The following is a 27,518-nucleotide window of genomic DNA, read 5'->3' as shown; positions in this document are numbered from 1 at the left end:
TGACCCAAGGGAATCAAGCAGTTTATGACCTTGGCTGTCACCAGATATTTAATTCATTCAAAGTACCCTTTATAAATGGAACGATAGAAGGTTTTACAGTGATTCCGGAGATCTTGATAGATGCACCAAAAATAAGGGAGGGACAGCTTTTCAGCCTCACTTCATTCTTGTCTGTCTTTCATCAGAGAGCCAGAGCATTGAGTCTGTGCAGGGAAGGACCACTCAGTGAAGCTTCAGAGGTTACCCTGGCTTAACGTTGGCGTTTCTGTGCTATGTGTACAATTTAATTGCCAATGTCACCTGTAACTAGCATTTATACAATCATTCTTTTGGACTTGGTGGAACTATAAAAATAAAAACACACTAAAACAAATACGCTCTACCCTTAATATCAATCAAAAGACAACTTTAGTTAAAAACAAAAGGAAAAGCAAAACATACTTGGTCTCATAAGTTACTCTGTGTGAAAAAGGAAGATTGTCCAAGACATATAAATCATGGCAACTTCTTTCTGCAGTAAGCACTTTCTCCCCCCTCAGAATTATCATTTGGTAATCAGAAAAGCCCTAGAGTTTAAAGTATGCCTTGTACAAATGTCACTTCCAAACTTCAGTGCTAATCCAGAGGAAATATTATCCTAGTGGTCTCCAAGGCCCAATGTCTAGGTGTTGGATACATGATAAACTTACATGGAGCTCTCTTGGTGAGATATAGTCCTCCAGAGGATTGAATTTTTCAAGGCTTAGTACAACTCAACCCTTTAAATAAGATTTAAGCTTCCCTTGTCAGGTTCCTTTAAGAGCTTTTAAAATTTTTTTTATTTGCTGCTTTGACCAGGTTCTAATCCCTAGTCCCCAGTGACAGCTTTTGGCCATCTCAGCCATTTCCTGTCTGCTTTCCCAGGGCCTGGTGCAGCTTGCACAATTGAAGATATTTCTTTTCTTCTCCTACAGAAGAGCCTCATCGAAATAATTTGAGATGGAAAATTGCAACAGTAAGACTTTCTTGCTACTTTACTGATAATATGACATATATTTAAAGCCATTTTTTCCCCCCATTTTACAGGCAGCTCTCTTGAATAATGATTAAATGGTGCAGAGGCTAAGAGAATGCACTTTTGAGCTAGGCTACCCGGGTTCAAACTCCCAACTCTACAACTTATCAACAGTGTGACCTTGGGCATATTATACAACCTCTCTATGCCTCAATTTAAAAAAGAAATTTAAAAAAGAACCTTCTCAAAGAGGTACATACAACAATGCCTGGAATAATTTAGGTGCTATATAAATGTTTACTTAGTATTATCAGTGAAATGCCCATAAAGAAAGATTAGCAAAACTTAAAAAGTATCACAGATTTTAGGAATAATATAGGGAAATTGAAAGTCTCACACTGCTGGTGGATAAATGTGTGTATCCACACTGGAAAGCAGCTTTGGAATGTGTAGCAAAGTTAAAGCAGTGCGTAGTCTACAACCCACAGATTCCAGTAGAGCATACTCTCTAGAGCAACTCTCACACATATGCACCAGGAGGATTTTAGAAGGATGTTGGTGAAGTATGAGATTGGAAGCAACCTAAATGTTTATCAATAGGGAAAGATGAAAAGTGGTACAGTTATATGATAGAACACTATATTGTAGTTAAAATGAACGAATGAATGAATGTGTGTGTATTTGCTCCCCCTCTCCCCATTGTGCATTGAATATGTAATGTCATGGATAAAATATCAAGAGCATATAGTTGACTGAGTAAAGTGAATTACAGAATACCAACTTGTGTCCATTTAAAAATTAACAAGACAATTTGTGGATATGTACATATATACTGAAAATACAAACACCTATATAGGATGGATACATACCTCAAATTGGCATGTGTTTTCTGAGAAAGGCAGTAGAACAATGCGGGTAGGAAAGAGCTCCCAACTGTATTTGTATAACTGTTTAATTCTTGAAAAGACAAATCTGAAGCTTATACAGCATAATATAACATTTGTTAACATTGGATGGTAACATGAATGCTTGTTTTGTAAATCTCTGGAAGTCTGAATTATTTCATAATTTTCAAAACCCAGTCAATTAGAAAATAAAAAACATAACTGTGGCAGAGAAGAAAGTCTCTTATTTTTCTAGCTTTTAGTTGGAAAAAATTAACACCCCAGAAGTTTTTGATGCTCATTGTGTGAGGTTCACACTTTGAGAAACTCTGTCGTCAATGCTGGGTTATCCAAAGGACATCAAGAGTCCAAGTTTCTATGCTTGTGGGGTGGCAGGGGGTTGGGGAGAGAAAGAGAGACAGAGAGAGACAGGGGGTGGGGATTGAGATTAAGAGACAGAACAGAGGGAATTTTATTTCGTATTACGTGTTGTGGATTGGACAGCATATTCTTTTACTTAGGCCTCTGAAAAACTTATATCTGGCAGTGATATATGTTGTTTCAGCTGAAATCAGAGGGTAGTGTAAATAGAATATTTATCCCAAAATATAGCTTGCTAAATGCACAATGGGGTAATTATGGAGGCTCGTATATATACGAAAACATTGTTGAGGAGAAAGCCAAGGTCAAGTTGAATAAGAACCAGGATATCAGGTAAAGGGGAAGCATGATGAAAGGAGGGGATGAGAGCAGAACACTGTTTTCAAGTGAAAGTCTATGTAGAATTCTATATTAAAATTAAAATCTGCTCCTCTGGCCAATGTGAGGGTGGGAAGACCAGAGCCCACCTACTTGTTCACCTCATCATGCTCTCTGCCCAAGTCTACGAAGACCTAGTACTACTGATAAGGCATATTCTCTTTACATTCTAGCTCATATATCTACTTCCTCCCTCAACTTGCCTTCCTACTAAAATAGAAAATAAGGGTTGATACACTGAGGGGAAAGCTGAAATATTAGGATATCAATCTGACACTTCATCGTATTTCTTAATTCTTTAAGTAAGATTTAAAAAGAAGGATAATTTGCTTTTCTTTTATTAATAATTGCCTAATATCTTTTGGTTAGGGAAAATGTACAAAAGTTAATTTACCTAGATAGTGTTCTATGTATGCACTTTTATCTATCCAAAATCATATTGAAATATTACATTATGGAAATTATGTGAAATCAAGCTTTGTTATATTTTAAAAGGAGAATTTGAAATCAAGTTGAATGTTTTATAATTCCTTAAATGAACATAAATGAGAAATGAGAAAAGTCTACACACAAACACACACACACACACACACCCCCAAACAGATGTTTCAGGCAAGGACATATTCCCCTAGTTAGAGATGTAAATGTATTTTTTTAATCTAAATTCTTGGGGAATCAAAACCCTAATTAGAACTAAGCAGCCCAGTTGAATTCTCTCCTCCTCAGTACGACAGGAAGGAGTTCTTCAAGGGCTACTCCAGTCTTTCTGTCTGTTTAATTGAATGACTTAACCTGAAAATTATGAGTTTAAATATTTCTTTAGCTGCAACGGGTCATTTACCTCAAGCCCCATTTTTATTTAATAATGACTGTTAAGTGGAAATCTGATTGTTGACCTTGAATCTAATTAACTCAGTGGATAGACAGCCTTTCTGTACTACATGAAGCACTGCACTAGATGAAAATAGTCATCCAAACTTCCTCTTGTACCATATATTCTAAGCACATACAGGGTCATAATCTCTCTTACTGACTTCCAAGTTATAATCAGGGGTAATCTTTATTGGCTACCTGTTTCTTAAACAAGCAGGATAAAGAAAGAGGCAAACACTTCATATGAGGTTACACCAGTATAGGGTGAAGTGAGGTGGTCTGTTTTAAGATTTGCTCATAGAAACCTATTTGCCCTATTTTTCATACTGCTGTCTCATTCCAAGCTTAAAGTCTACTTAAATGCCCATTTTAGTACAAAGACACATAGAGATTATCAAGCAATAATTACTCATTCTGTATTCTCACCACTAATTTTCATTAAAACCTATATACAATAAAATGCATTGATTTTATCCTAAATTTAATTTAGATGATTTTGGCCTGTTGTTTTAGTCTTCTAGATCTACTTCCCTGGGTTGGAGTTGGGAATCTTGATCCAGGTACTTTTATTTCAGTCTTGTTTTAACCACCAATTCTATATACTTTTAAAAAAATTGCAATATAGTTGATTAACAATATTGTGTTAGTTTCAGGTATACAGCAAAGTGATTCAGTTATATATATATGCATATATATTTTTTTCAGATTATTTTTCATTATAGGTTATTACAAGATATTGAATATAGGTCCCTGTGCTATATAGTAAATCCTTGCTGCTCATCTATTTTATGTATAGTAGTTTGTATCTGTTACTCCCATACTCCTAATTTATCCCTCCCCTCCTCCCTTTCTCCTTTGGTAACCATAAGTTTGTTTTCTATGTCTCTATATACTTTTTATTCTCCATTTTTCTGTAGGATTATTTGTATTGTTATTTATTTATAGGAACTATTCATATATTTAGTACCCAAATTTTTATTGATTATCAATGCTCCAAATATTTATCTTTCTGTTGGTTGACTTTTCACTTTCTTTATGGTTTCATTTGATGGGCAGAAGTTCATTATTCAAATATTAATTCAGTCAAATTAATTAACTCTGTTTCTTTATGGTTTTTGTTTTTTGCATCTTAAAAAATATATCTTTTTTTTTTTTTTTTACCCTGGTGTCATAAATATGTTTTCCTGTAACTTGTTCAAAGAATTTTAGAATTGTGCTTTCCACCTTTAAGTCTTCAATCTACCTGGAGTTGGTTTGTGTATGTGGGATGTGAGGTAGGGATCCAATTGTGCCAACATCAGGGGTCTTATTGAAACTATCTTTTTTTCTACTGCAACATTATCTCTGTCTTATATCAACTTAACATATGTGAATAGATTTGTTTGGGGGCTCTGCATTCTGCTTTAGTCATCTTTTTAGCTATTCTTATGCTAATAGCACCCTGTTTTAATTTCCTTCTTCCTGAAGTAGATATTTTCAGTTATTCCTTTTAGTGAGCATCTATGAATGGTAAGTTCTATCTTCATTTGAAAATATCTTTACTTTATCTTCTCTGTTGAATTTTCAGTTTGAAGTATTATGGAATTTTAATTTGATATGTATTTTATATTGATTGGATTTCCCCAAATATTTAGTTTATCATACTACTGAATGAGTATACTTCCTCTATGAATTTTTTCTTTCTTTATCTTTCTTACTTCTGAGTCTCTTTCCATGCTAATTTATTATTTAACAGTGCTTTACTCCTCACTAAGGAATCCGCTGTTTGTTAGAAGGCAAACCAACCTGGATAAATTCAGAGTTTCCACATTCTTTTGCTATAGTCTTATTTCTTTCCTCTACATTCATTGTTTTCCTTTCCTGCCTGGAAACTGGATGCCCGTGGTAGACTGGAGATCTATATCATACCCTCATTCACTTACTATGAATATAGTCAAGAGTAGTGGTATGAGGTTTTAGCAAATAGAGCATTTCAGCCATGAGAGAAAAATTATTTGCATAAGGAAATAAACACAATGAACCAGAAATTGGTACAAACTATACCAGTATGAGAAACAGTCGCAAAACCTAATGTGACTCACAGAGGTAAACAAAAGCTGACAAAGGCATTTTGGATAAGCCAATCTGTCTTTCATTCCCACACAGGAATTATAGGTCTGAAATATGGAGATCTTAGAACACTTACTAATCCTTCTCGAAACATAAGTAATTAACGTCTATTTTATAGTGAAAGAAAATTAGTTTTGTAAAAAGTGGAGAAGCTTGCCAATATCTTGCAATATCTTGCAAATAAAGAATACTGAGTAGCTGGAGTCAGTGATTGCCAGTCTCTCTCCTAGGACCATACATCCTAACCTTTTCAGCATATGAGAGGTTATCAAAATACTACTAAGATGTTGAAGTTAAGAACCTGCCTCCCGTTAGATGTATTGACAAATCAAGTAACAAAGGAGGTTCCCTGAGTTTTCTTCTTCTGTTGCTTAGTTTTTCCTACAACAACAGAAAATTCTGAAGGGATGATGAGTGAGTTCCAATAGCATATTTAATTTGAGTTTCTTTTCTTTTCAACTTTTAAATGCATACAGTGCGAAAAAGTCTCCTGGATATATGGTGAAATTTCACAGTAAGAGGCAATGTTACATTGAATATAACCCCAAAAGAGCCAGACAGACAAAGTGTTTTTAGGACCTATAACTCATCAGCTTTCTTCCAAAGACTATACTGATAATAGCTTGCATTTACTGAACATGGACTGTGTGCCAGGCACTGAGGTGTTTTACATGGAGTATATTTAGTTCTCACAGCTAACATATGACGTATATACTATTATCATTACCGTCATATTACAGAAGATGAAAGTGAGGCTCAGAAAGGCTAAGAATTTGTCAAGTTTGCCAAGTATGTAAGTGGTGGGAATGAGTTTCTAACTTAGTCAAATATGTTTAACTGTAGTTAAGAGCCTTCCTCTTAACACCATGAAATAGTCTTGAAGTTTCCCTGTTCTGTTTAATATCATCTACTTTATCTCCATCCTCATCAGAATTGAGTAAAAATGAAGCCCGATGGTATTTGTGTTAGATGAGATTCCATATTGCTAGCACAGAAAGCCCAACTCAAGCTGGCATTAATAACAGATTTAGATAATGTACGCACTTCCAAGTGAAAACTGGAGCTGGGGGAACACCATGTATTCATTGGCCCAGGACAGGATGGTGTACCCATCCATGAACCACACACTGTGGCAAGGGGAAAATGGATAACTTGGATTGCAATTTAGGTAATTCCTGAAGCCAGGGATGGGAACAATCCCACGGAAATTGAGTGGCTGCCCCTTGAGGTAGGGAGAGGGGAAATGGAAATATAGAAGCACAGGAAAATGAAAAAAGTAAGTCAGAATCAATCAAATGGAATCCTTACTTCCTTTCCCACTAAAAGAGTAACACATAAATTAAACTAAAAGAAAGATCATGGTTAGATTCCAAATCTTAAAAAAATTCCACTGACAATGTGTGAATTAGCTCTCCATTAGCTGCATTGTAACAAATTCCAAAATTTAGCTGCTTCAAAGAAGCATTTATTTCTGAGTCAGTAACCTGAGTGTGGCTTAGCTGGCTCAGCATCTTTTATCAGGTTGCTGGGGAAAGATCTTCCAAGCTCACTCATGGTTGTTGGTAGAATTTAGCTTTACCTGGGCTGTTGCCCTGAGGCAGTTCCTTGCCATGTAGGCCTCTCCTTAGGGCAGCTCACAACAGGCAGCTGGCTTCCCTGAGAGCAAGCAAGCGAGAAAGCAAAAGAAAATGCCCAAGACAGTCTTTTTATAACCTAATCCTGGAAGTGACATTGTGTCACTTCTGCCATATTTTATTCTTTAGAAGTGAGTCAGTAAGTCTAGCCCTTTCTCAGGAAAGAGGACACAGAGGTGTGAATATCATGCAGAAGTTGGGGATCTATGGGGCCATCTTAGAAGCTGCCTACCATAAAGTGTGCATTTGTGTGTATGTGGGTGTGTACATGTGTTTTCAGGGACACTGGGTAGTCAGTGGTTGCACATGGTATGGGGCCAAAAGAGTATGAGTTCTTATGGATTTTCCTGTTAAGAGTATTGGAGGGTTAAAATGGTAGTTGTTATCCCTACAGGAAACGTATGACATTCACAAATTGAGAATCTGAGCCAGCTTAATAAAGGGACTATTTACAAAGGTGTGGTAAGTTAAGTATAGAGAAATTACAAGGAATAGTATGTTATTCCAGGGTTTGTGACAGCTTGGTGTATCACTCCCCTGAGGCCTGAAGCAGCATGAGGAGGGAGCAGATATCAGAACTCGGAGAGGATATTTGTATGAGAAGACCCCTGGACAGGAGCTATGACTTTTCACCATAGGAAGCAGTCAGCCTATGGCATCTCTGCAGGGAAGGTGTCAGGGGAATAAGTACATTGAATCACTCTCCTCCAGCCTCCTGCTGGCACTACCCATTGGCAGAGCCCAACCAGAAGCCAGAAGGCAAGGAAGTTCACTGATGTTGTCAATATAGTCGAGTCTCCAGATGCACACAGTAATGTGGGAAGAGTGGAGAGCAGACCTGGAGGGACAATCAGAAGATACCCAGTACAGAAATAAAATGAGTACTTATGAGGAAAATCATATCCATTATAGGCAGAGAGGAAGAAACAGGCTTACACTACTAGGTATTGTTTTAGAGCAAGCTAGATGGAAGAGTTTGTTGACAGAGAAGGGTATTTAACATCAGAACAGGCTTTCATATAATTGTGTCTCTTGAAGATCCTTAAAAATGGGAAACACACATCCATCTCTATGAAATGATTTGGGCAAAACTGTACTGATGAAAGAAGTGTGGGTAGCTAAGATGACTTTGAAGGGTCCTTGTAACTTGAGGTTATGGCATTCCAGGAGGAGTGATGGAAATCAGGGAACTGGATCTCGTGCAAAATATTCACAACTCTTTGAAATGGAAATTAGGCTATTCCAATTTAGGAATCAAATTAAAGCAAGTATTCAGGGTGTTAGCCAGCTGTGCTCCTGCCTGTTTGAAGTGGCAGCTAAAGGAGGGAGGCGTGCTTTTTCCTGGATGAGGCAGGATCTCACTCAGCCTGTTTTCATCTTTAGTTAGCACCTGTTGGCTTAGAGTGGTGTCAGCCGAGCAATCAGATGGTAGATGTGCCAAGTGTCTGACCTCCCCGTGTCTGCCGCCCCTCCCCCCAATCCCCGTGACACCTCTCCTGATACAGATGGACAGGGGCTGGTTTAAAATGACAGTTTCAAGTTCGTGTAGGAAGAGAAAGTTAATTCAAAGAAACAGCCAGACAAGCTTCCTTCTTCTGTAGGAATAACTATTATCCCCTTTCACCATGGCCTACCTGGGAACCCACTTTGCCTTCAGATCCCGCAGGCAGAAGACCAATGATGAGCTCCGTCGGCATAGCTTGCCCTTTATTCTTCACAAAGCTATTTGCAATGACTTCTTTCAGAGCTATCTCTACCTGCTGGAAAATATTCCCCTGGGTAAGTGAGTCAGAGCTACTAGATAAGGGACAAGAAATGACTGGAGCAACTGTGTGAGACTGTGGGGCTTTTGCAAAAGGAATTAGAACAAGGACACTTTCCAGATAAAAAGGACACACAACCAATGTCCGTGGGCTTAAATGTTTCAATGGCATTCTTTTATGGAAAGTGCAAAGACCAAGTATTGCCTGGCAGGACAAGCCTCTATTTGGGGACTTCCATGCACCTCAGACATGGGTAACTTGCTTCTCTGGGTGTTGGTTGCCTGAGTGTCAGGATTATAGAAATTAATTTCTTGAGTTTGGAAGGACATTTTTAGCATTTGCAAAAATTTAGAGGTGGGCAAATTAGGTAACTCAAAGATGAGAATATTAATACAGAAGCATATCAACAAAGAATTTTTTAAAAAGGCTAAACAATAATAGATCAAGGTTGTTGGTGTGTGCGGCTGTGAGTGTGTGTGTGTGTGTGTGTGTGTGTGTTTGTATGCATGAGTACACACTCCACATAATCCTTTCTGGCCTTTCTAAATTACAATAATAGTCCAAGAGCTTAAAAGGAGCAGATTTTAGTTTGGTCTTTGAATATTAAGAAAAAAACTGGGCTGTAGTCTGTCTCCATTTTAGTTATTTCCTCTAGTTTTCAGGAATTGGACAATAGGGCAATAAAAAGCTTATCTGGTTTGTCTACACCACTTTTCTCAGCCTCTGTGAAAATGGTTACTTCAGGGCGCTCTTAACAACACTGAAGAGGAAATAACTTGCGATTAAGGAGTAAAGTATCTCCCTTTGATTTATATTTCCCCCCCATGAAAGCAGGAACAGTGTGTATCAACCCCAGTCTGCTTTGTTAAGGTTGCTGAAAGCCCCATTGTACACTTGATGTGGCCAGGGTTTCCAGACGTGAAACGAGCTACATAATTCTTTGTATTGCATTCAAAACTATGTTAGCAGCTTACCAAAGTCTCTTTCTATAAGTCCATTTCTGAAGGGAATCTTTAACTCTAGACATACAAATACTTTCATCTTATATTTATATATATTTCTTATAAAAATTTCGCATTCATGACTCTATTTGATCCTCACAGCCATGCTATGCGATAGATAGGGTATTATTATTTTTCCACCCACCTTCTCACTCTTGCCCCCTATCTTATCTTTTCAAGTGAGGAAAAGAAAATTCAGAGATGATGAGATCTAATCTAGATAGGTCTCATCTAGATACCAAAGCAAGAACCCAAGACCAGGGCTCTTTCTGGTGGATAGCACTACACATGAGTAATTCTTTTAGGACATAGTGTACATCTCATTTGTATTCAAATGGAAAAGTTAGAGCAGTCTATTTGGAAGGTGATGATGTTCTGACCACTCCACATATTGTCAGAGCATTGCTTTTCTGTAGACATTCTTTGGGCCACACCTCAATAACGGTAGCTTGTTGGCTCGTGTTGCATTAGTCTGGAGAAAGATACTAATTACAATAACTTATGAGAGGTTCACTAAGGGGCAGATGACTGCCCAATTTTAAAAATAACTATTAGAAAAGAAACTCATCTCTGAAAGTAGCTAAAGATGAATTAAAAGACCCCAATAAATATTTATTAGACAAATTAAGGGCCCTTTACTAATAATTAATTGCAGGTTACCAGTGTCCTGAGTTCAAATTCTGGCACTGCTAGTGGTAGAGAAAATCACCTCTGCAAGTTACTAACGTCTCTGAGCATCATTTTCTTCAAAACTGTGGGGCTGTTGGAGGATTAAATGCAATTATATATGTGAAACTAGCCAATGCTCAGTAAGCATTAGCTTTTTATCTCCTTCCTTAGAGTCAGATCTCTTTTAAAGTCATCACGTAGCCTTCCTTAGAACAGGCATTACCGAAGATGCTAAGCTTAATTTGCTATATGGGAGTTTTCAGGCTGCAGTGGATATTAGTCTTTTCAGTTTGGAAATAAAACTCAGCCCCACTGAAGTGTTTTAGAGTTGGCTTTCCCTCCTCCTGATGATTTCAAGACTTCATAGAAATGAAAATAAAGCCCTTCTTTTAAAAGGATGGGGAACCCTACTGTAGAGTCTGCACAGAGAGTTTGTTGTTTGGGGTAGTTATGGGAAGAACAGTGGCTAACCGGACTCTTTGATTCCTTCTTTCCTTCCTTCCTCCCTCCAACTGCCTGTGTTAGGCAGCCAGGCTCACACCAGCTCACCGGGCAGTGACATTCAGTCATGGGGACATTTGCTGAAATATCCCCGACTAGCCTCAGTGATTCATGGAGAAGCAAGAGCATGCATATTCAAAATCTCCAATGGAAAAGTTAGCTATGCCATTGAATACAACAGGTCTTCACAAAGAAATGGGAGCAAGCTTATTACTATTCTCAGTGGGTTACATATATTATCTCAGTTAATCCTCACAACAGCTCTATTATGTGGTGCCGTTATTTTCTCCACCCTACATCTGAGGAACAGAGGAAGTAAGTAGTGCAGGATTAGAATCCAGGCAGTCTAGCTCCATGGTCTGTCTTTTTTAACCACAAAATCCTGCTGCCTCCCATTGTAAATGGCAACTTGACACATGAGAGGAGCAATGTAAGATTTACCACTTTTTTTGAATTGACAGGAATACAAAACATAGTGTATGAGGAGCACTGGCTTTTTACTGAGATAATCAACAGGATGGGCAGCCAGTGAGCAGGTTCCTATAGTCTAGTTTTACCAGCCCACATTCAGTTGGAGGCTTGGAGTCAATGAATTTGCCAAAGGTGGCTGTTTGTGAACAAATCAGAAGTAGAATAGGAAAACAATTCATATAAATCTCCAGTTTGTATAGCAGTGCATGCAGGGGCCTATATATGGCCCAATTGGAGATGTTCAGATAATTACTCCTCAGTAATTCTTCTAGCACTATCCACAGCATATTTCTAGTACATAGAAGTCAGCGAATATTTATTAATTATATATTGAGCAAGAATCTGTTACTCCTGGACATTGGTAAAGGCTTAGTTTAACTTCACATTTAGAACAATAGTTCCACGTGGTTTAGCAAAAGGAACAAAGGCTTTGCATTTATTTGTTTGTTTATTTTTAACATCTTTATTGGAGTATAATTGCTTTACATTGTTGTGTTAGTTTCTGCTGTATAACAAAGTGAATCAGCTATATGTATACATATATCCCCATATCCCCTCCCTCTTGCATCTCCCTCCCACCCTCCCTATCCCACCCCTCTAGGTGGTCACAAAGCACCGAGCTGATCTCCCTGTGCTATGCAGCTGCTTCCCACTAGCTATCTATTTTACATTTGGTGATGTATATATGTCCATGCCACTGTCTCACTTTGTCCCAGCTTACCCTTCCCCATCCCTGTGTCCTCAAGTTCATTCACTAGGTCTGCATCTTTATTCCTGTCCTGCACCTAGGTTCTTCAAAACCGCTTATATTTTTAGATTCCATGTATATGTGTTAGCATACAGTATTTGTTTTTCTCTTTCTGACTGACTTAAGGCTTTGCATTTAAATAGGTTTGGGTTAGGGCCTGGCTGTGACACTTCATTTCTGTGTAATATTGAGTAAGTTACTGAATCTTTCTGATTTTCTCATTACTTACCTGTAAAATGATGATTATAATCCCAGTTTTGTAGTGTTGTTGTGAGGATCAGAGTGTGAAGAGATGACCTGAGAGTGCCTAGCCTAATGCCTGGAACATAGGTACCCACTAATGGTTAGTAACCAACCCCCCTTCACTTACCCCTTTTTAGAAGAATTAGGCTCTGAGGAGGAAATTGAGAACAATGGCCACGCCTTTGCCATCGCAATTAAAAACTAGAATTAATAAAAACATTTCCTATAATACACTTGGAACTTCCAAATGAAACTCAGCATACAACTCTTGGCATTTTTCAAATCGATTTCATCCCTGTGGTAGGCATTGCTGCACAACTTTTTGTACAGTGATACATTTTCCAAATGTTTATTGTTACCTTTGCAGTGCAAATGCTGTAAGATCATTTTTTCACTTTAAAGAAATGAAGAACCAGATAATTTCCCTTTATTTAGCAGACTTTCAGATACACTGTGTTAGATGGATGAAATATGAGTTTTGGATTTAAATAGGTTTAAATCCCAGTTGTGTCACTCACTGGCAGTTTAGTTAACCTCTTGATGCCCTGTTTTCTTCTGTAGATAATCACATTTATCTTACATATTCAGTTAGATATAAATGCTTAGCATATGTAGCACATATATACATATTTGATCAGTGATAGTTAATATTTTTTATTATTTGGGTATGCCTAATTAGGAGAGAAGATATATCCTCCTATAGTTTTTCGTAAACTACAAAAAGTGTGACTTATTTGTGATTATCCTGGTTTTTCCTTATAGCCATTCACTACTTTGCTGAACCTGTGTATTATTCAAAGAACAAAAAGCTAGACAATATTCCTTTATTCAGTGAACATTTAAAGGAGGTCTGCTATGTGTTAAGTGTAATTGTAAGTCCTAGGATTACAAGGAAAATAAAATAGAGCTTTATCCTGAGAGTTCAGTGTAGGAGAGAGACCCACACAGATAATTTTTGTGGAATGTGGAAGTCATGATAGAGACTACTACAGGATGCTGCAGAGGTGCAGAGGAGGCGTGGTGACTGCTGAATCAGCTTCTGACTCTTCTGATGCAAAATCTCACCATGAAAAATCTGTCCCCAGTATCTTCACCTGAATTCTGATCTTTTCAAATTTGACAGTGGGTCAGGTAGAACACTAAAGTTGGAATAGAGAGTTATGAAGACACTCAGCCCAGTGGGCAGGGGATGTGATGTGTGGTGGGAGCTTGAGTACATTCTTGCTAAAGAGGGGAAAGTGTATTTTCCCTCCTTTCCCACCTCTGCTTACGTTATTTGTGTTGAAGGCTGAAAAGAATTTAGGGAACACTGAAATAGCTCTCAGTTGGAAAAAACCCACTAAAACTTTCAGGGTAGGCAGTGCATTATTTTAGAGGCAAGAAACACCAGACACCTAAAGCATGCAGGGAAGAAATAAAACCTAGAGGGCCTGTCAGGGTAATTCTGAGACTTGTTAATGATGACTTTCTAGCATTCTGGCACACACAGACCCTTGGATTCTACCGGGAACATTGATAAAATCCCACTTCCTACCCTTTCCTGTTGGTGAAAACACAGATGACTTTGGTTTTTTTTAGATTCCATATGTAAGTAAGATCATACATTATTTATCTTTCTCTGATTTATTTCACCTAGTATAATTCCCACAAGATCCATCCATGTTGTCACAAATGGCAGGATTTTCTTCCTTTTATGGCTGAGTAATATTCCATTGTGCCCAAGTACATTTTCCTTCCTTCCTCCCTTCCTTCTTTCTTCCCTTCCTTCTTTCCTTCCTCCCTCCCTCCCTCCCTTCCTTCCTTCCTTCCGTAAATTTTTACCATTTCTTCTTTAATGGCTAAAATGAGAAGTCATCACCTACAAACCTCTTTTATGGAAGATCTTACACTTCATAAGGGCATCTTCTAGTTGGACTTTCTTTTCTCTTATAGACTAACTTGATTCAATATTCTATCTCCGATCATTTCAAACTTACCATTTAAATCTAGCCTACATATCCTCTGAAGACTCCCAGGTCAATTTTCAGTTGACAAACAGGTCTAAAGTTTGGAATAAAGTCTAAAATAGTTATATCCAACTATTAAAAAGAGAAAAAGAAAAAGCTACTCAGCAAACATAGACACTTATCTCTCAACAAAATTTTTCTTAGAGAGTTCACGAGATCTTTGTTCTTCTTCAGGGCAAATTCACATATACTTTATTTTTATTTTTGTAACAAGTAAGCCATTGGAAGGTCCTTGGGAGTTCAGCTTATAACGTAGGTCAAGAAATAAGTACCATATTATATCAAGAACTAATAGAGTGTCTAGCCGCCGTCTTAGACTACCCCAAGTTTCACAAAAACATTGCAATCATGCAAGAATAAGCCACTAGATGTGTTTCTGTAATAAAAAGGCACAGGCTGATGACTGATACCCTTATCTGAATCAGCTGGCACCATTGCAGGAGCTATCAAGAAGGGAGAACCTGGGGCTGGCCATTACACCTCATATATCTTTTTAGTGAAATGTTCCTGTCAATTAGGTGACAAGCCCATAACCATAAAAACTTACCTATTGAGTCTGACCCCTGCTGAGCTTGGCATTCACTTGTAGTCTAAATGTTGCTGGCATAATGGACCATTCCCATTTCCAGATTAAGGGTTTTAATAAACTCCACCAACTTGTTGACTTAACCAGGTGATGATGAGTGTGGCTGTTTTGCTGCTTTGGTTGGATCAACGAGAGAGTACTGGGCTGTGGCTTGCCTGTGATCTCAAGAAGCATTCAACTCTGGGAAGACTTGGTAAGCTGTGATTTCCTAGCCTGCTTTTCTGAGGCATACAGAAGAATTTGGAACAGTCATGTTTTTGGCATGGCGATGAATAATTTTTGTCGTCCCTGTTGAAATTATCAGCATTTCTTGAGCTACCTGTTTACACAACACTTTACCAAGTACTAGGGAAGCGGGACTGGTGTAGGTCAGTGGTTTCCAATGTTTTTGAACATGAGGGTGCTTCTTTTAATGTTTTATTTTCTCAATCAGTAACTAACTTGAGTATAAAATGTCAAAAAATCTATGTATTATTAATAGTTTTAAAAGATTTGTATTTTTAAAATGACAACCTATTGTTGGTTAATATATATGGGAGATATAGTATATAACATTGTTAGTCTCTAGGAAATAAAGTACATGGGAACTGATTCCTGTACCCCTTTTAGCAAATTCATGATCATTCAAGGGTCCAAATGTTGGCCACATCCAGTGTTTTCAAGTTGGGAAATACTGATTTAACTCCACAGATGAAGCATACTAAAATGGATAGTAGTAGTGTTTATTGGATTTTTAACTTTTAGAATCAAAATTTGGGATTATGTAACCATTGTTCAATTCAAAGCCAAGTAGTGCATTAGTCCAATGTCACAATCTTTGTTTACCTGAAGAAAAATGTTCCTAGTTAAGGTTAAATAGATTGTCTTTTCTTATACTCCTTCTACATAAAATTGTGTCATATTTTGGTTTGCTTCATATCCTGATTGTAACATTTTTATACTGTTGTATATTTTACTTAGAACTTTCAACTGTCTTTTATTTTTGTTGATTGCGGTTAAAAATATGTCTTCCTAAGAATATCACTATGTCTCCTTACTTCTTACCTACTATCTATTACCCAGAATCCAGTTCATTCTACTTCCTAAAGATATTTTTTTAAAGCCTATGTTTTCTGTTGTAATATAAACTGATTTCTTTCTAGATCTGATAGTATCTGTCATTTTGGTATTTCTTTTCATTGGATTCCTGGGTTAATTTCATTGTATATCTTCTCTTGATTTTAACCCTCATTGGGCTGGAATATAGCTGCAAAAAACTTCTGAAGGATGAATCCATGGGAGGTAACTATTCTTTCACCATTTGAATGGTAACAAATTTTAGCCTCAAAATAATTTTCCCTCAGAATATTGATGACACTGCTCCACTGTTTTCCAGGGTTTCTGATGAGATCTGTGTTATATGCCTGATTCTAGTTCTTTGAACATAGGGTTGCAGATAAAATATAAAAGGCCGGCTAAATTTAAATTTAAGATAATCAACGAACAAATTTTAGTATAAGTATGTCCCATGCAATGTGTGATATTTCAACTGTATTTATACTAATAGATTATCCATTGATTATCTAAAATTCAAAACTAATTGTGTGTCCTGTATTTTTATTTGCTAAATCTGGCAACCCTACTTGAAGGTCAACAAACTTTTTCCCTCTAAATAACTTAATGATCTTCTCATTACTCTTTGTGATTTGAAATTTCCTAAGGATGTATATAAATGTGACTTTTATTTAATTATTAGTATTTTTAAATCCATACTGCTCAGTACTTTTGGACCTTATAGTCTCTTTCAGCTCTGGGAAATTTTTTTCTATTATTTCTGTAATAATTTTCTTCCCTCCATTTTCAGTTTTTGAGAATCCTAATTAGCTTGATGTTGGGTCTTCTGAATTGTCTTTTTTTAAAAAATATTTTTCAAATTTTCTTTTTGATTATAGCTCATTCTTTTCATTGAATTCTGAGCACTGATGGAATGTACTTAGCACTTCCAACTCATTCAACTTTTATTTATTTATTTATATTTTTTTGGCTGCGCTGGGTTTTCATTGCTGCGTGCGGGCTTTCTCTAGTTGTGGTGAGCGGGGGCTACTCTTTGTTGCAGTGCGCACGCTTCTCATTGTGGTGGCTTCTCTTATTGCAGAGCACAGGCTCTAGGTGCACAGCCTTCAGTAGCTGTGGTGAGTGGGCTCAGTAGTTGTGGCTCATGGGCTCTAGAGCACAGGCTCAGTAGTTGTGGCACACAGGCTTAGCTGCTCCACGGCATGTGGGATCTTCCCGGACCAGGCTCGAACCCGTGTCCCCTGCATTGGCAGGCGGATTCTTAACCACTGCGCCACCAGGGAAGTACATGAATTAAGTCTTTATAGCTCTAATCTTTTTACTTCTGTTTTCCATATCAATCTTTTCCTTTATGTCCTGATAATGTACTCAACGTTATATTCCAAAGTGTTTGGTAATCAAAATTTTAATTTCTAAGAATTCTTTATTATTCTTTAAATTATCATTTTCTTGACATCTTCGATTTATGGATGCACCTGTTCTCATACCTCTTCAAGGGTGTAAGTTTTTGTTTAGTTTTGGTTTAAATTCTCATTCATTTCCTGGATTATTTCTATTTCCTTTGGGGTCAGTTTTGATTGTCTATCTGTATCTTTGTTTTTCAGACTGCCATTTTACCCCCATGTGTTTGGAAATCATTATTTATCCATAGTTAGAAATGAAGGACAGGGGCAATGATTTTAGGTAATGGAGAAGGTTTCCTCTGTATATACTTCTCCACTGAATAGAAAGGATGACAAGAAGCTCTACATTTGCCGGTAGATCTTGCGAGACTCTGAATATGAGGAAATGAGGTACTTGGAATCCTCTATATGCCAGAATGAGTAGTGCTCTAGGATTCCAACACTAACTGGTCTTTTTCTCCTAAGGCACTTAATTTTTTTTCCTTTTTTTTAGAGAAGAGACATATTTACCCTCCCTAGGATTATAGCTGTGCTGCTTGTCACTTTTGTGGGGAGTGCATTGGTTGCCTCACCAGTTGGCCTGTAGACAGATTTTTTTGTTTTATTAACTCTTACTTCCTTTTGCAACTATCCTGAGCTGTAATTTTTTTTTTTTTTTTTTTTTTTTTGTGGTACGCGGGCCTCTCACTGTTGTGGCCTCTCCCGTTGCGGAGCACAGGCTCCAGATGCGCAGGCTCAGTGGCCATGGCTCACGGGCCTAGCCGCTCCACGGCATGTGGGATCTTCCCAGACCGGGGCACGAACCCGTGTCCCCTGCATCAGCAGGCAGACTCTCAACCACTGCGCCACCAGGGAAGCCCGCTGTAAATTCTTTAGCTCTGTTCCATCTGCTTTATCTGTTTTTTGTCTTCCAGAAATTTGTTGAAATCATGAATCCATTGATGGCCCCTTCTCATTTTCTTCACTGTTAAGGGTTGAGTTTATTAAAATGATTCTTGGGGAGTACCAGGAAGAGGGAGGACAAATGCATATATTCAGCCTACAGTCTTGAACCATAAGTTTCTCCCTATTATCTCACTTTCTATCATTTCCTTCTGAATATCCTCTAATGAAAATATTTTATATCTGCAAGTGTGCCTTTTGGTTTAAAAAACACACTTAAATGCATACTCATTTACCCCTCAGAAGTAGAACACATGTTTTTCTAAAAATAAATGTCTTAAAATACCTGAAATAATGAAATGACATAGTATATGTGAATATGCCTAGTACACTACCGGGTACAGAATAGTTGCTCAATAAATATTATATTTCTTTTTATTATTTTATTTTCAGAAGATAGAGCTCAAACCCATTTTCTGTAATGTTGGTACAAAGAGATATTTGGGTATGAGTTGCATAAAAAAAAAGAGATGAAAAAATAGCTATGCCTAATCTACCTCATGATTAGAAGATTAGTGATTAAATTCTCATAAAATATTTGGAGGTCAAAGGTAAAAGTTACTTTGAAACTTGCGATATTATTTATTCTACTCTAGCAAACACTGTTCAGCTTTCTTTTAATACAGTGACAAGCTATTTTTAAAATTAAACTCTAGTGTTATTAAATCATGAAAATGCCACATGATTGTGATTTATGCATGAGATACCTGAAGATCATAGGAGTTAAGAACTTTACCCAAGGTTACATAGCAAGTAAGTCACTGAGCCAGAACTCAAACCCAGATCTTCTGACATCAAACTAATACCTTTTCTCCCACAGCACAGATTTGCAGGCTTCTAAGAGGAAATTCAATGCATGATAAGAATAAACTTGTTCTGCCATTTAAATACTGATAAATATTAATAATATTTCATTTGCAGTGAAATTGTATGCTTTAACAAGTCAAGTCATCAATGGTGAGATGCACTTCTATGCCAGAGCTAAACTCTTCTACCAAGAAGTACCAGCTACAGAAGAGGGTATGATGGGAAATTTCATCGAACTGTCCAACCCAGATATCCAGGCCTCTCGGGAATTTCTTAGGAAATTCGTTGGGGTGAGTTATCCAACTGCAGTTTGATGAGGAGGCAAAGTCCTTGCAAACATTGAGCTCACATGCTTCTGTGTTGTTGCTTAAGTCATATTAAAGCCATATGGCTCAGCCAAGAGTGTAGTGTGAAAGCCTGTTTTAAGATGTTCGGAAAGGATAGGTCACATTAAATGACTGGTTTGTCCCACTTGGCATTTCACCCTCTTAGCACCAGCTAATTTCTTATGCTACAGGGGAAGGTGAACTAGCAGCGTTAATATTACAATTAGTGGATTAAGAAGACTTCTCTTTCAGAGTCTCATAGATAAACAGTTGATACCCAGGTGATTGATGAGAGATCATGCCATTTTAGATTTTGGGGTGATTTTTTGAGTCCCTGTAATAAAAATTCAGTGTTGTAAGGAAATGCAAGCTTATGTTCAGTCTAAAAGTGGTAAGTATAGTAGAATCTCTTTATATTATTCTATACATAGTTGGGACATTGCCTTGAAAGAATGTGATCCCTTTGTAGACTTGGTGTTGGGTGAAACTCCACTTCCTTACTTCCACGCCATATGAAGATGGATCATATACTGTAGGGGCCAAAATCTTGGGCTCTAGAGTCATTACAGTTCTTCTTACTATATAAGCAACCTTGGGCTTATTCCTTAAATGCTCTTAAACCTCAATTTTTCACCTGTGACTAGGGCATAACCACAGAACTCACATCATAGGATAATGTGAAGCTCAAATGAGATAATATAAGTCAAGTGCTTACTTTAGTGCAATAATTATTGCCCAATAAATCTAATTTATTGCTACTACTACTACTAACAAGCTTTCATAAAATGCATTCATTATATCTTAAGGAGCTTCATTCAGTTGTTAGAATAGACTTAACCCACACAATGAAGCTATTGTTGGTTCTACTGAGAACAAAGTCCTACCCAGCAAATAGGTTTTGTTCCAATTCACTATGAAGTCATTTGTTTGAAATTTGGAGTCCATTTTATTCTAATGAAGGAAACATTAAGAATATTATGAATATTTGGGGTTATGTTGTCAACCTATTTAGAAGCATAACATTAATAATATCCCTAGTGTTGAGGTGAGGTTCACTTCACATCCAACTTCCCTGGAGCACCCTTTGCCTGAGTATAGAAAAAAGGATAATGATGGAGCACCCATTGGGCCAAAGTGGACATCAACTGTGGCCATAAAGACTATGGAGCTAGGGATGTTGGCTGGGGCTATTTCTAGGTCAGGTTAACCTGGAATATTTTTAAATGAGTGTTGCTGACTGATTTCACTGAGCACTTTTTCTGAGATAGTCAGTCACTCTGATAAGCACTTTAGAAGCACTGTCTTATTTACTCTTCATTAATAATTCTGTGAGGTAAGTACTATTATCATTTCTTGTTTTCACCGTTGTGGAAACTGAGGCTTGGAGAGGTTAAATAAGTTTTTAAGGTTACACGGTTGGTAAGAGACAGAGCTAGGACTTACGCCTGGCAAGGTCTGTCTGACACCAAACTCCCTGCTCTTATCCACGACATATTTTTTCCATTTGTCTCATGAAGCAGAAAAATCCCTGCTTTGTGTGTGTGTGTGTGTGTGTGTGTGTGTGTGTGTGTGTGTGTGTGTGTGTGTGTGTGTGGACCACAGACCTCAATTCTCCTCCAGTCTGGCCAAGAGCAATCCCTCCTGCTTTCCTCATGGTGAGGCTGACTTTGATCCCAATGCATTTCAGAAGCTTAGTTAGTAATCCAGCTGTCTTGTCACTCCATGTGGAATGCCAAGCTGACCACAGGGATGCTGGTCAGACAGAGCCCATACACATGCCCATGGACCCGGGAAAGGAAACAGCCTTGTGCTTGCATATTTATGTTGGAAAAGAGCAGCCTGCTCTTTTCAAACAAATATAAGGAGTCCTTCTTAGTAGACTAGGCTCATTGTGAAGCTGTGACCTCTAACTAAGTACAAACACAGTCTTTTTAAAGAAATGATATTTTGGTACTTTGACCTTAATAATATGCTAAATTAGTATCCAGGTCAAGATACAAGGAGTTAGGGAATATGAGTATCTGACATGATTTATCCTTGTGTCAACTGGGAAAAGACAGATTGTTTAATTTAAAGTTTTTCTTTCCTTTCAACACTTAGTGACATGAGACAGTGGGAAAAGGTGTTTAAACTTGTTGCAAATGTGCTTACTTTAGCAAATAAACAAATGATACCAAGATGATGTCAACAGCATAGCTGATAACATTCCTTACTTCTAGCTGTCTATTGGGGAAAATAGAAATTTATAAAAAGTAATTGGTATTTGATGATATTTATCTCTTGACATTTCTCAGAGATTGGATGACTAAAAAATTGGGGGCTAACTTGTATTTCATGGTTTTTATGAAGTGGCATTTAGCACTTTCATTTTAGTTTTTTTTTGCGGTAAGCAGGCCTCTCACTGTTGTGGCCTCTCCCATTGCGGAGCACAGGCTCCAGACGCGCAGGCTCAGCAGCCATGGCTCACGGGCCCAGCCGCCCCGCGGCATGTGGGATCTTCCAGGACCGGGACACGAACCCGTGTCCCGTGCGTCGGCAGGCAGACTCTCAACCACTGCACCACCAGGGAAGCCCTCATTTTAGTTTTAAACTCCAGTGGAAAGAAGGTAAAATAATATTCTTCAAGACAAAATACATAGGCAGAATCAAAATGAAAATGAAATTTCTAAGAATATTTCACTTTTTTATATGAATCCATAAATATGAAGATAGGATAATAAATGAAAATAACAAAACATCTTGTTTTGAAATCACACATTGTATGTAGTTCTGGTCACATTCATGGAAGAGCATCAAATTTCAATCCAATCACGGTAGTGGGCAGCCATGGTATCCAAGAGGCTAGAGATGTTGTTCCCAAGATCAGCCTTTAAATGTCCCTTCCCAGAGGTGCTGCATGTGAATGAGAGACAGAGGAATAAATGTGGTGCCAGGATATGAGAGGTAGTGCCAACCATGTGGAGTGATATGCAATAAAGAGAACTAGGCAGTAGTGGCGAAGGGCTAAGGTGCTCAGGATTTGAGTGAAAGGCATCTTTTGTATTTGTAAATAACTTGTTTCGAGGATAACTGCGGTCAGATATCACACATCTAAGTTGATGAAAAATACACATCAGAGGATGTGCATTTTCAAGGAAGTTCTATTGCAAATATTTCACCTCTTTGGGCCTCAGTTTCCTTGTCTGAAAAAGTAGGGAGACTAGACATGAATGGTTTCAAAACTCCAGGGTTGTACTGATATCCTTCAAGGGCTTATTGGGAGAATGATAGAAAGGCTGAGTGGGTGAGGCCCTGCCTCACTTTAACCAGAACAGCTTCATAGTTATTTGTTCATTGAGAAAAAGGAGTTAGGCTGTTTTAAACTTCTTGAAATCCTCTGGCATAGATCTCTGTTGTCTCTGTTTTATTGTCCCATGGTTCAATTTTTAAAACCACTTACTATAATAATGTGAGCAACACGATCAGTAGAGGCTTTAGGGCTAAATAATGATAAGAAAAAATTATAATGAGAATCTCTAGTTGAGCACACACATTTCAACTGAAGTCATTTTCAGTAGCTTAAAATAATTTCCCTGTATTTCCCTCCATCTTGTTTATGTTATAAATTTGTTTAAATGATGCTACTTTTATGGCCTTCATAACATAAAACTTTAGCCTAGGCCTTTTAATGAATTAGCTTCGTTTATATTATAATATCTGAATGAGGGATGTAGCATATTGTAAGTAGGAATGGCAAACAAGTGGCACATGTACTACCACTTCCCATTCCCATCAAGGCAGACATAACTAATCAATCATAGACCTCTTCCTGGTAAGTCTGAATGAAGCCTTAGAATTCTCTTCAACATAACGTTAGACAGCTACTAACAAGGGAACCAGAGTTGTGGCACTGGAGGTGACAGCCCTAAGGTAGAACTGGCTTTGGATTCACACAGTTCACTGTTCAAATTCTAGTTCTGCCATTAGCTGGGTGATATTAAAAAAGTCTAAGGGTCCTCATCTCCAAATTGGAGAATAATCATTATCTTGTGGGGCTTTTTGATTACTATAGTTATTATGGATGCAAAGAGCTTGCTACACACAAGCAGTCAATAAATTGTGATTATTATTATTTCCTCTGAAAAGAAACTACAATTACTTCACTTTTTGTTCTTCTTTGTTCTTGCTGTAAGGAAGGCCTTTTGAGTGGACTGGAAAGCAGCGTTTCTGATGTTTCCTTCTGCTTAAACTTCACCTTTTGATCCTTAGCCAATTTTTTTTTTTTAAACCCTTAGGTCCTGAGAAATCAAGAGTAGACTTTCTCCTTAAGATCTTGATTGACAACTTCAAGTATCTTGTTACTGTAATTTCTAGCACAAAACCTATTCAGCAGCCATCCCAACTGTGACCAAATAATTTAGACCAGCTGAATCTTATATATATATATATACACACACACACACACACACACACATATACATATATATGTATATATGCACATACACATATATACACATATACATATCATAGATATATACTGGTCATGTACACATACATACATGTATATATGTTTATGTGTATATTACTTTATAGAAGCAAGTTTGAGAAAGTTTTTATTGGCTGATTTCCTCCTATCTCTACCCCCTATCCATCTTTCACCCTCAGTTAATTTAATGCAGAGATTTACTTTAAAAAAATTTCAGGGCTTTTGTGCCCAATAAATCATGTAGCTTCTGGTATAAAAGCAGAAAACAATTTTTAGCATGAAAAGAGACAAGGGGACTTTGCTGCAACCACCTTTTATCCTCATGAATGTGCTGTGTGTCACTGAGGCTGAGTTTGAAGTAAAATCCTGGCCTGAGAATGGAACAGTTTGCATTTCCTCAGCTCAAGTCTTAAAAATTATCTTCCACACAAGAATAGTAGATAATTCAGAGCCCCCAAAATCAGTTCTGAAAAAAATAAAATTTCAGTTATCCATCCCAGTATGAATTGAAATGTTTTCATTGCATGAATTTGAAAAGTAATTTTAAAACTCTGAAAGACTCTCACTGCTTTGCTCTCTCTTTTTTTTTAACAAGGCAATAAGCTATGGTGCAGGTCCATTTAGCTGTGGGTTTGACCCAAATTTACAGTTAACAAAGTTCTATTTTCATAGGGCTTTCAAAGGCCCATTTATCTTAGAGAAAATTACCCAGTTTTCAAACTTAAGACATTATTTTCTAAAATCCTATTTTGAAATTCTTTGAAAGACCTATTTTGAATAAAATAAAGAAGGCAAAAACTAGACATGATTAGATTTTTTTTGAAAAAAGTCATTGAATATTTTATAACTTGATTGTGGTAGTGTTTACGTGCCTGTATACATTTGTCCAAACTCATTGAATGGTATACTTAAAATAGTACATTTAATTATATGAAATTGACCCAAATAAAGTTTATTTAAGGAGGTAATTGAGTGTCCAAACTCAGGGTGAGTGTCTGTTCCTGAAGTATTCCACAAGGTACCTTTCTGCAGGGGCCTGGGAGAGCTGGGACAGACTGTGCCCTGGATTGCGGCTCTGGGATAGGAAGGGTCAGCAAGCATGTCCTGTTGCTGGTTTTCAACACTGTGGAACTTGTGGACATGATGGAATCGTTCCTCCTCATGGCACAGAACTACCTGCAGGTCAGAGGGGACAAGGTAGAAACCTACCACTGCTACAGTCTGAAGGAATTCACACCCCCACTGGGGAGATATGATGCCATCTGGATTCAGTGGGTCTCTGGTTAGTCCTGCATGGCATTGCATCTGCCATTCTTCCCTTTCCAGATAGAGAAGAAGAAAACACATGGAGCTGATTGGAGGATTTGTGGAGGCAGAACAAGGACACAAAGGGAGATCTGGCTATAGTTGTGCTTAGAACAGTTAGCTAGCCTTAGGTATCATGGGAACTCCCCCAAAGCTCTGGTCCTCCAGATTTCTCCCATAACATCCTCTGAACAAGCTTGACAATTCCCATCCTTAGGGATGGAGTGCCTTCGGACCAACCTACATCATAGAAGAAACCTAAATATTTGAAAAACTTTAAAAAGTGGGGACAAAAAGAGTCTATCCCCATTTACTGGAAAAACTAGACTTTCTTAGATTTAAATTCCCAGGAAATGAGACAGCGGTGAATTGGATTTTGGTCTGAGTGTGTGTGTGTGTGAGACACAGAGGAATGATGACAGAGTTCGGCTGTCCACGGGACATGGAGGGAACCCAAGGGATGAGCAATAGTTTATCTTGTGCCTGGGAGGTAGATAGACTAGGTAAGATAATATCTATTTTTTAGAGCGTACACTGATTCACCTCAAAGAAGATACCTGTCCTCTTATCTAAATTCTCAAAGCCTCCTGCAGCAAAACAATTCAGGCTATTAAGTAATTCATGAATGAGTGAACAAATGAGCTCCTGATTTGTAGCCTTGTCGTTGGTCCGTCTTTCCTACTCACCTCCTTTCCCACCCACCCTTTCATCCTGTTCCCCCTTTTACTTGGCCTCACCTGTTGGTTAAAGACCTTCTTGCATTTCTTTCCCGGTGCCGACATGGCCTGAAAGAAAACGGCGTCATCATACTGAAGGACAGCGTGGCTCAGGTGGGCTGCATCTTCCATCTGTGTGACTCGGGATATGGACATCCTCCAGAGCCTCATTAGGAAGAGTGGGCTAGTGGTGCTGGGCCAGGAGAAGCAGGACGGCTTTCCAGAGCAGTGCATCCCAGTGTGGATGTTTGCACTGCATAGCGATGGACACTCCTGACCAGCAGTGGGAGTGAACGGCTGCACTGCACAGTAGTGCTTTGGGAAGAGGTGTTCTCCTCTGAGGTGCCCCTTGTAATTCATGTAGGAGTGAAGGGAAGGGACTACAGCATGTATGGAAATGACTGATGTAATATGTACATGTTTCCACTAATTATGTAAGTACATGCGCACACTCTGTGGATTTTCCAAAAGAGAAATGGAAAGTGGTATCTGGAAAAACTGCTGAAGTGTACGTAAAAAACAGAAAAGGGAGCAACATTCACAAAATCTAAACTGCTTGGTCTCTGAAGATTTGCATTATAGAGTAGTTTAGGGTGGGTGGGGTAAAGCCTAGACCACCTTTCTCTGCCCTCATGCTAGATACATTATACTTCCTTCCTCCTTGGGAATACTCCTTCTCTAGATAAAAATCTCCACCTAATTAAGAAGGCACCAGTCAAAATAATCTTATAAAAACAATTCCATTACTTAATTTTGTCTTTAGCTTTAGCAGAACAAAAGACTATGGTTTCACTTTCTATTTTGGGTCAGTTTCACCACCCAGTGATGTAATATGGATATAATTTGATAACAAAAGTCTGCATTCCAGTGATGGGGAAGTGTCTCCTTTCAGGAGAAAATGTTTTACCCTTGAAATTTCAGCTGTGAACATATAAGTAAATGTCATTGATAATCTAATTTTAGCCATTGGCTTCCAACACAACTTGCTTCATTGCAGCTGCTCCTGTTTCCTTGATTGATATGACTGTACATTGGAAAGAGAAACGAAATGATAAGCCTGAAAATTGAACCAACTGGATTAATTTAAGGCATTGGTTTAATTAAAAATAATCTGAAATCTTTCAAAAACAAAAATGTAATTAATTTTTATTAGCAGAATGTTTAAATATAACAGCTACTGTATTTAAAACACTCTGATATCTTCCTGTGAAGGACATATTTGTGTTTTGATATATATTGAGTCTTCTATGAAATGCAGTC

General features: G+C 37.9%; 1 protein-coding gene across 1 annotated transcript; it reads left to right on the top strand.

The window, feature by feature from the left end:
- The first annotated feature begins 8,878 nt into the window (after positions 1 to 8,878).
- On the top strand, positions 8,879 to 26,535 carry NTMT2 (N-terminal Xaa-Pro-Lys N-methyltransferase 2). Its single transcript, XM_060133561.1, is given in 5 exon segments — positions 8,879 to 9,032; positions 19,561 to 19,736; positions 25,270 to 25,520; positions 26,276 to 26,392; positions 26,394 to 26,535. Coding segments are annotated over 5 exon segments (840 nt in total).
- The last annotated feature ends 983 nt before the right edge of the window (positions 26,536 to 27,518 follow it).

Source organism: Lagenorhynchus albirostris, chromosome 2 (assembly GCF_949774975.1).
Source record: "Lagenorhynchus albirostris chromosome 2, mLagAlb1.1, whole genome shotgun sequence".
Lineage (NCBI taxonomy): Eukaryota > Metazoa > Chordata > Mammalia > Artiodactyla > Delphinidae > Lagenorhynchus > Lagenorhynchus albirostris.
Note: the sequence above shows the minus strand (reverse complement) of the source record. Positions and strands in the feature narration are given on the sequence as shown.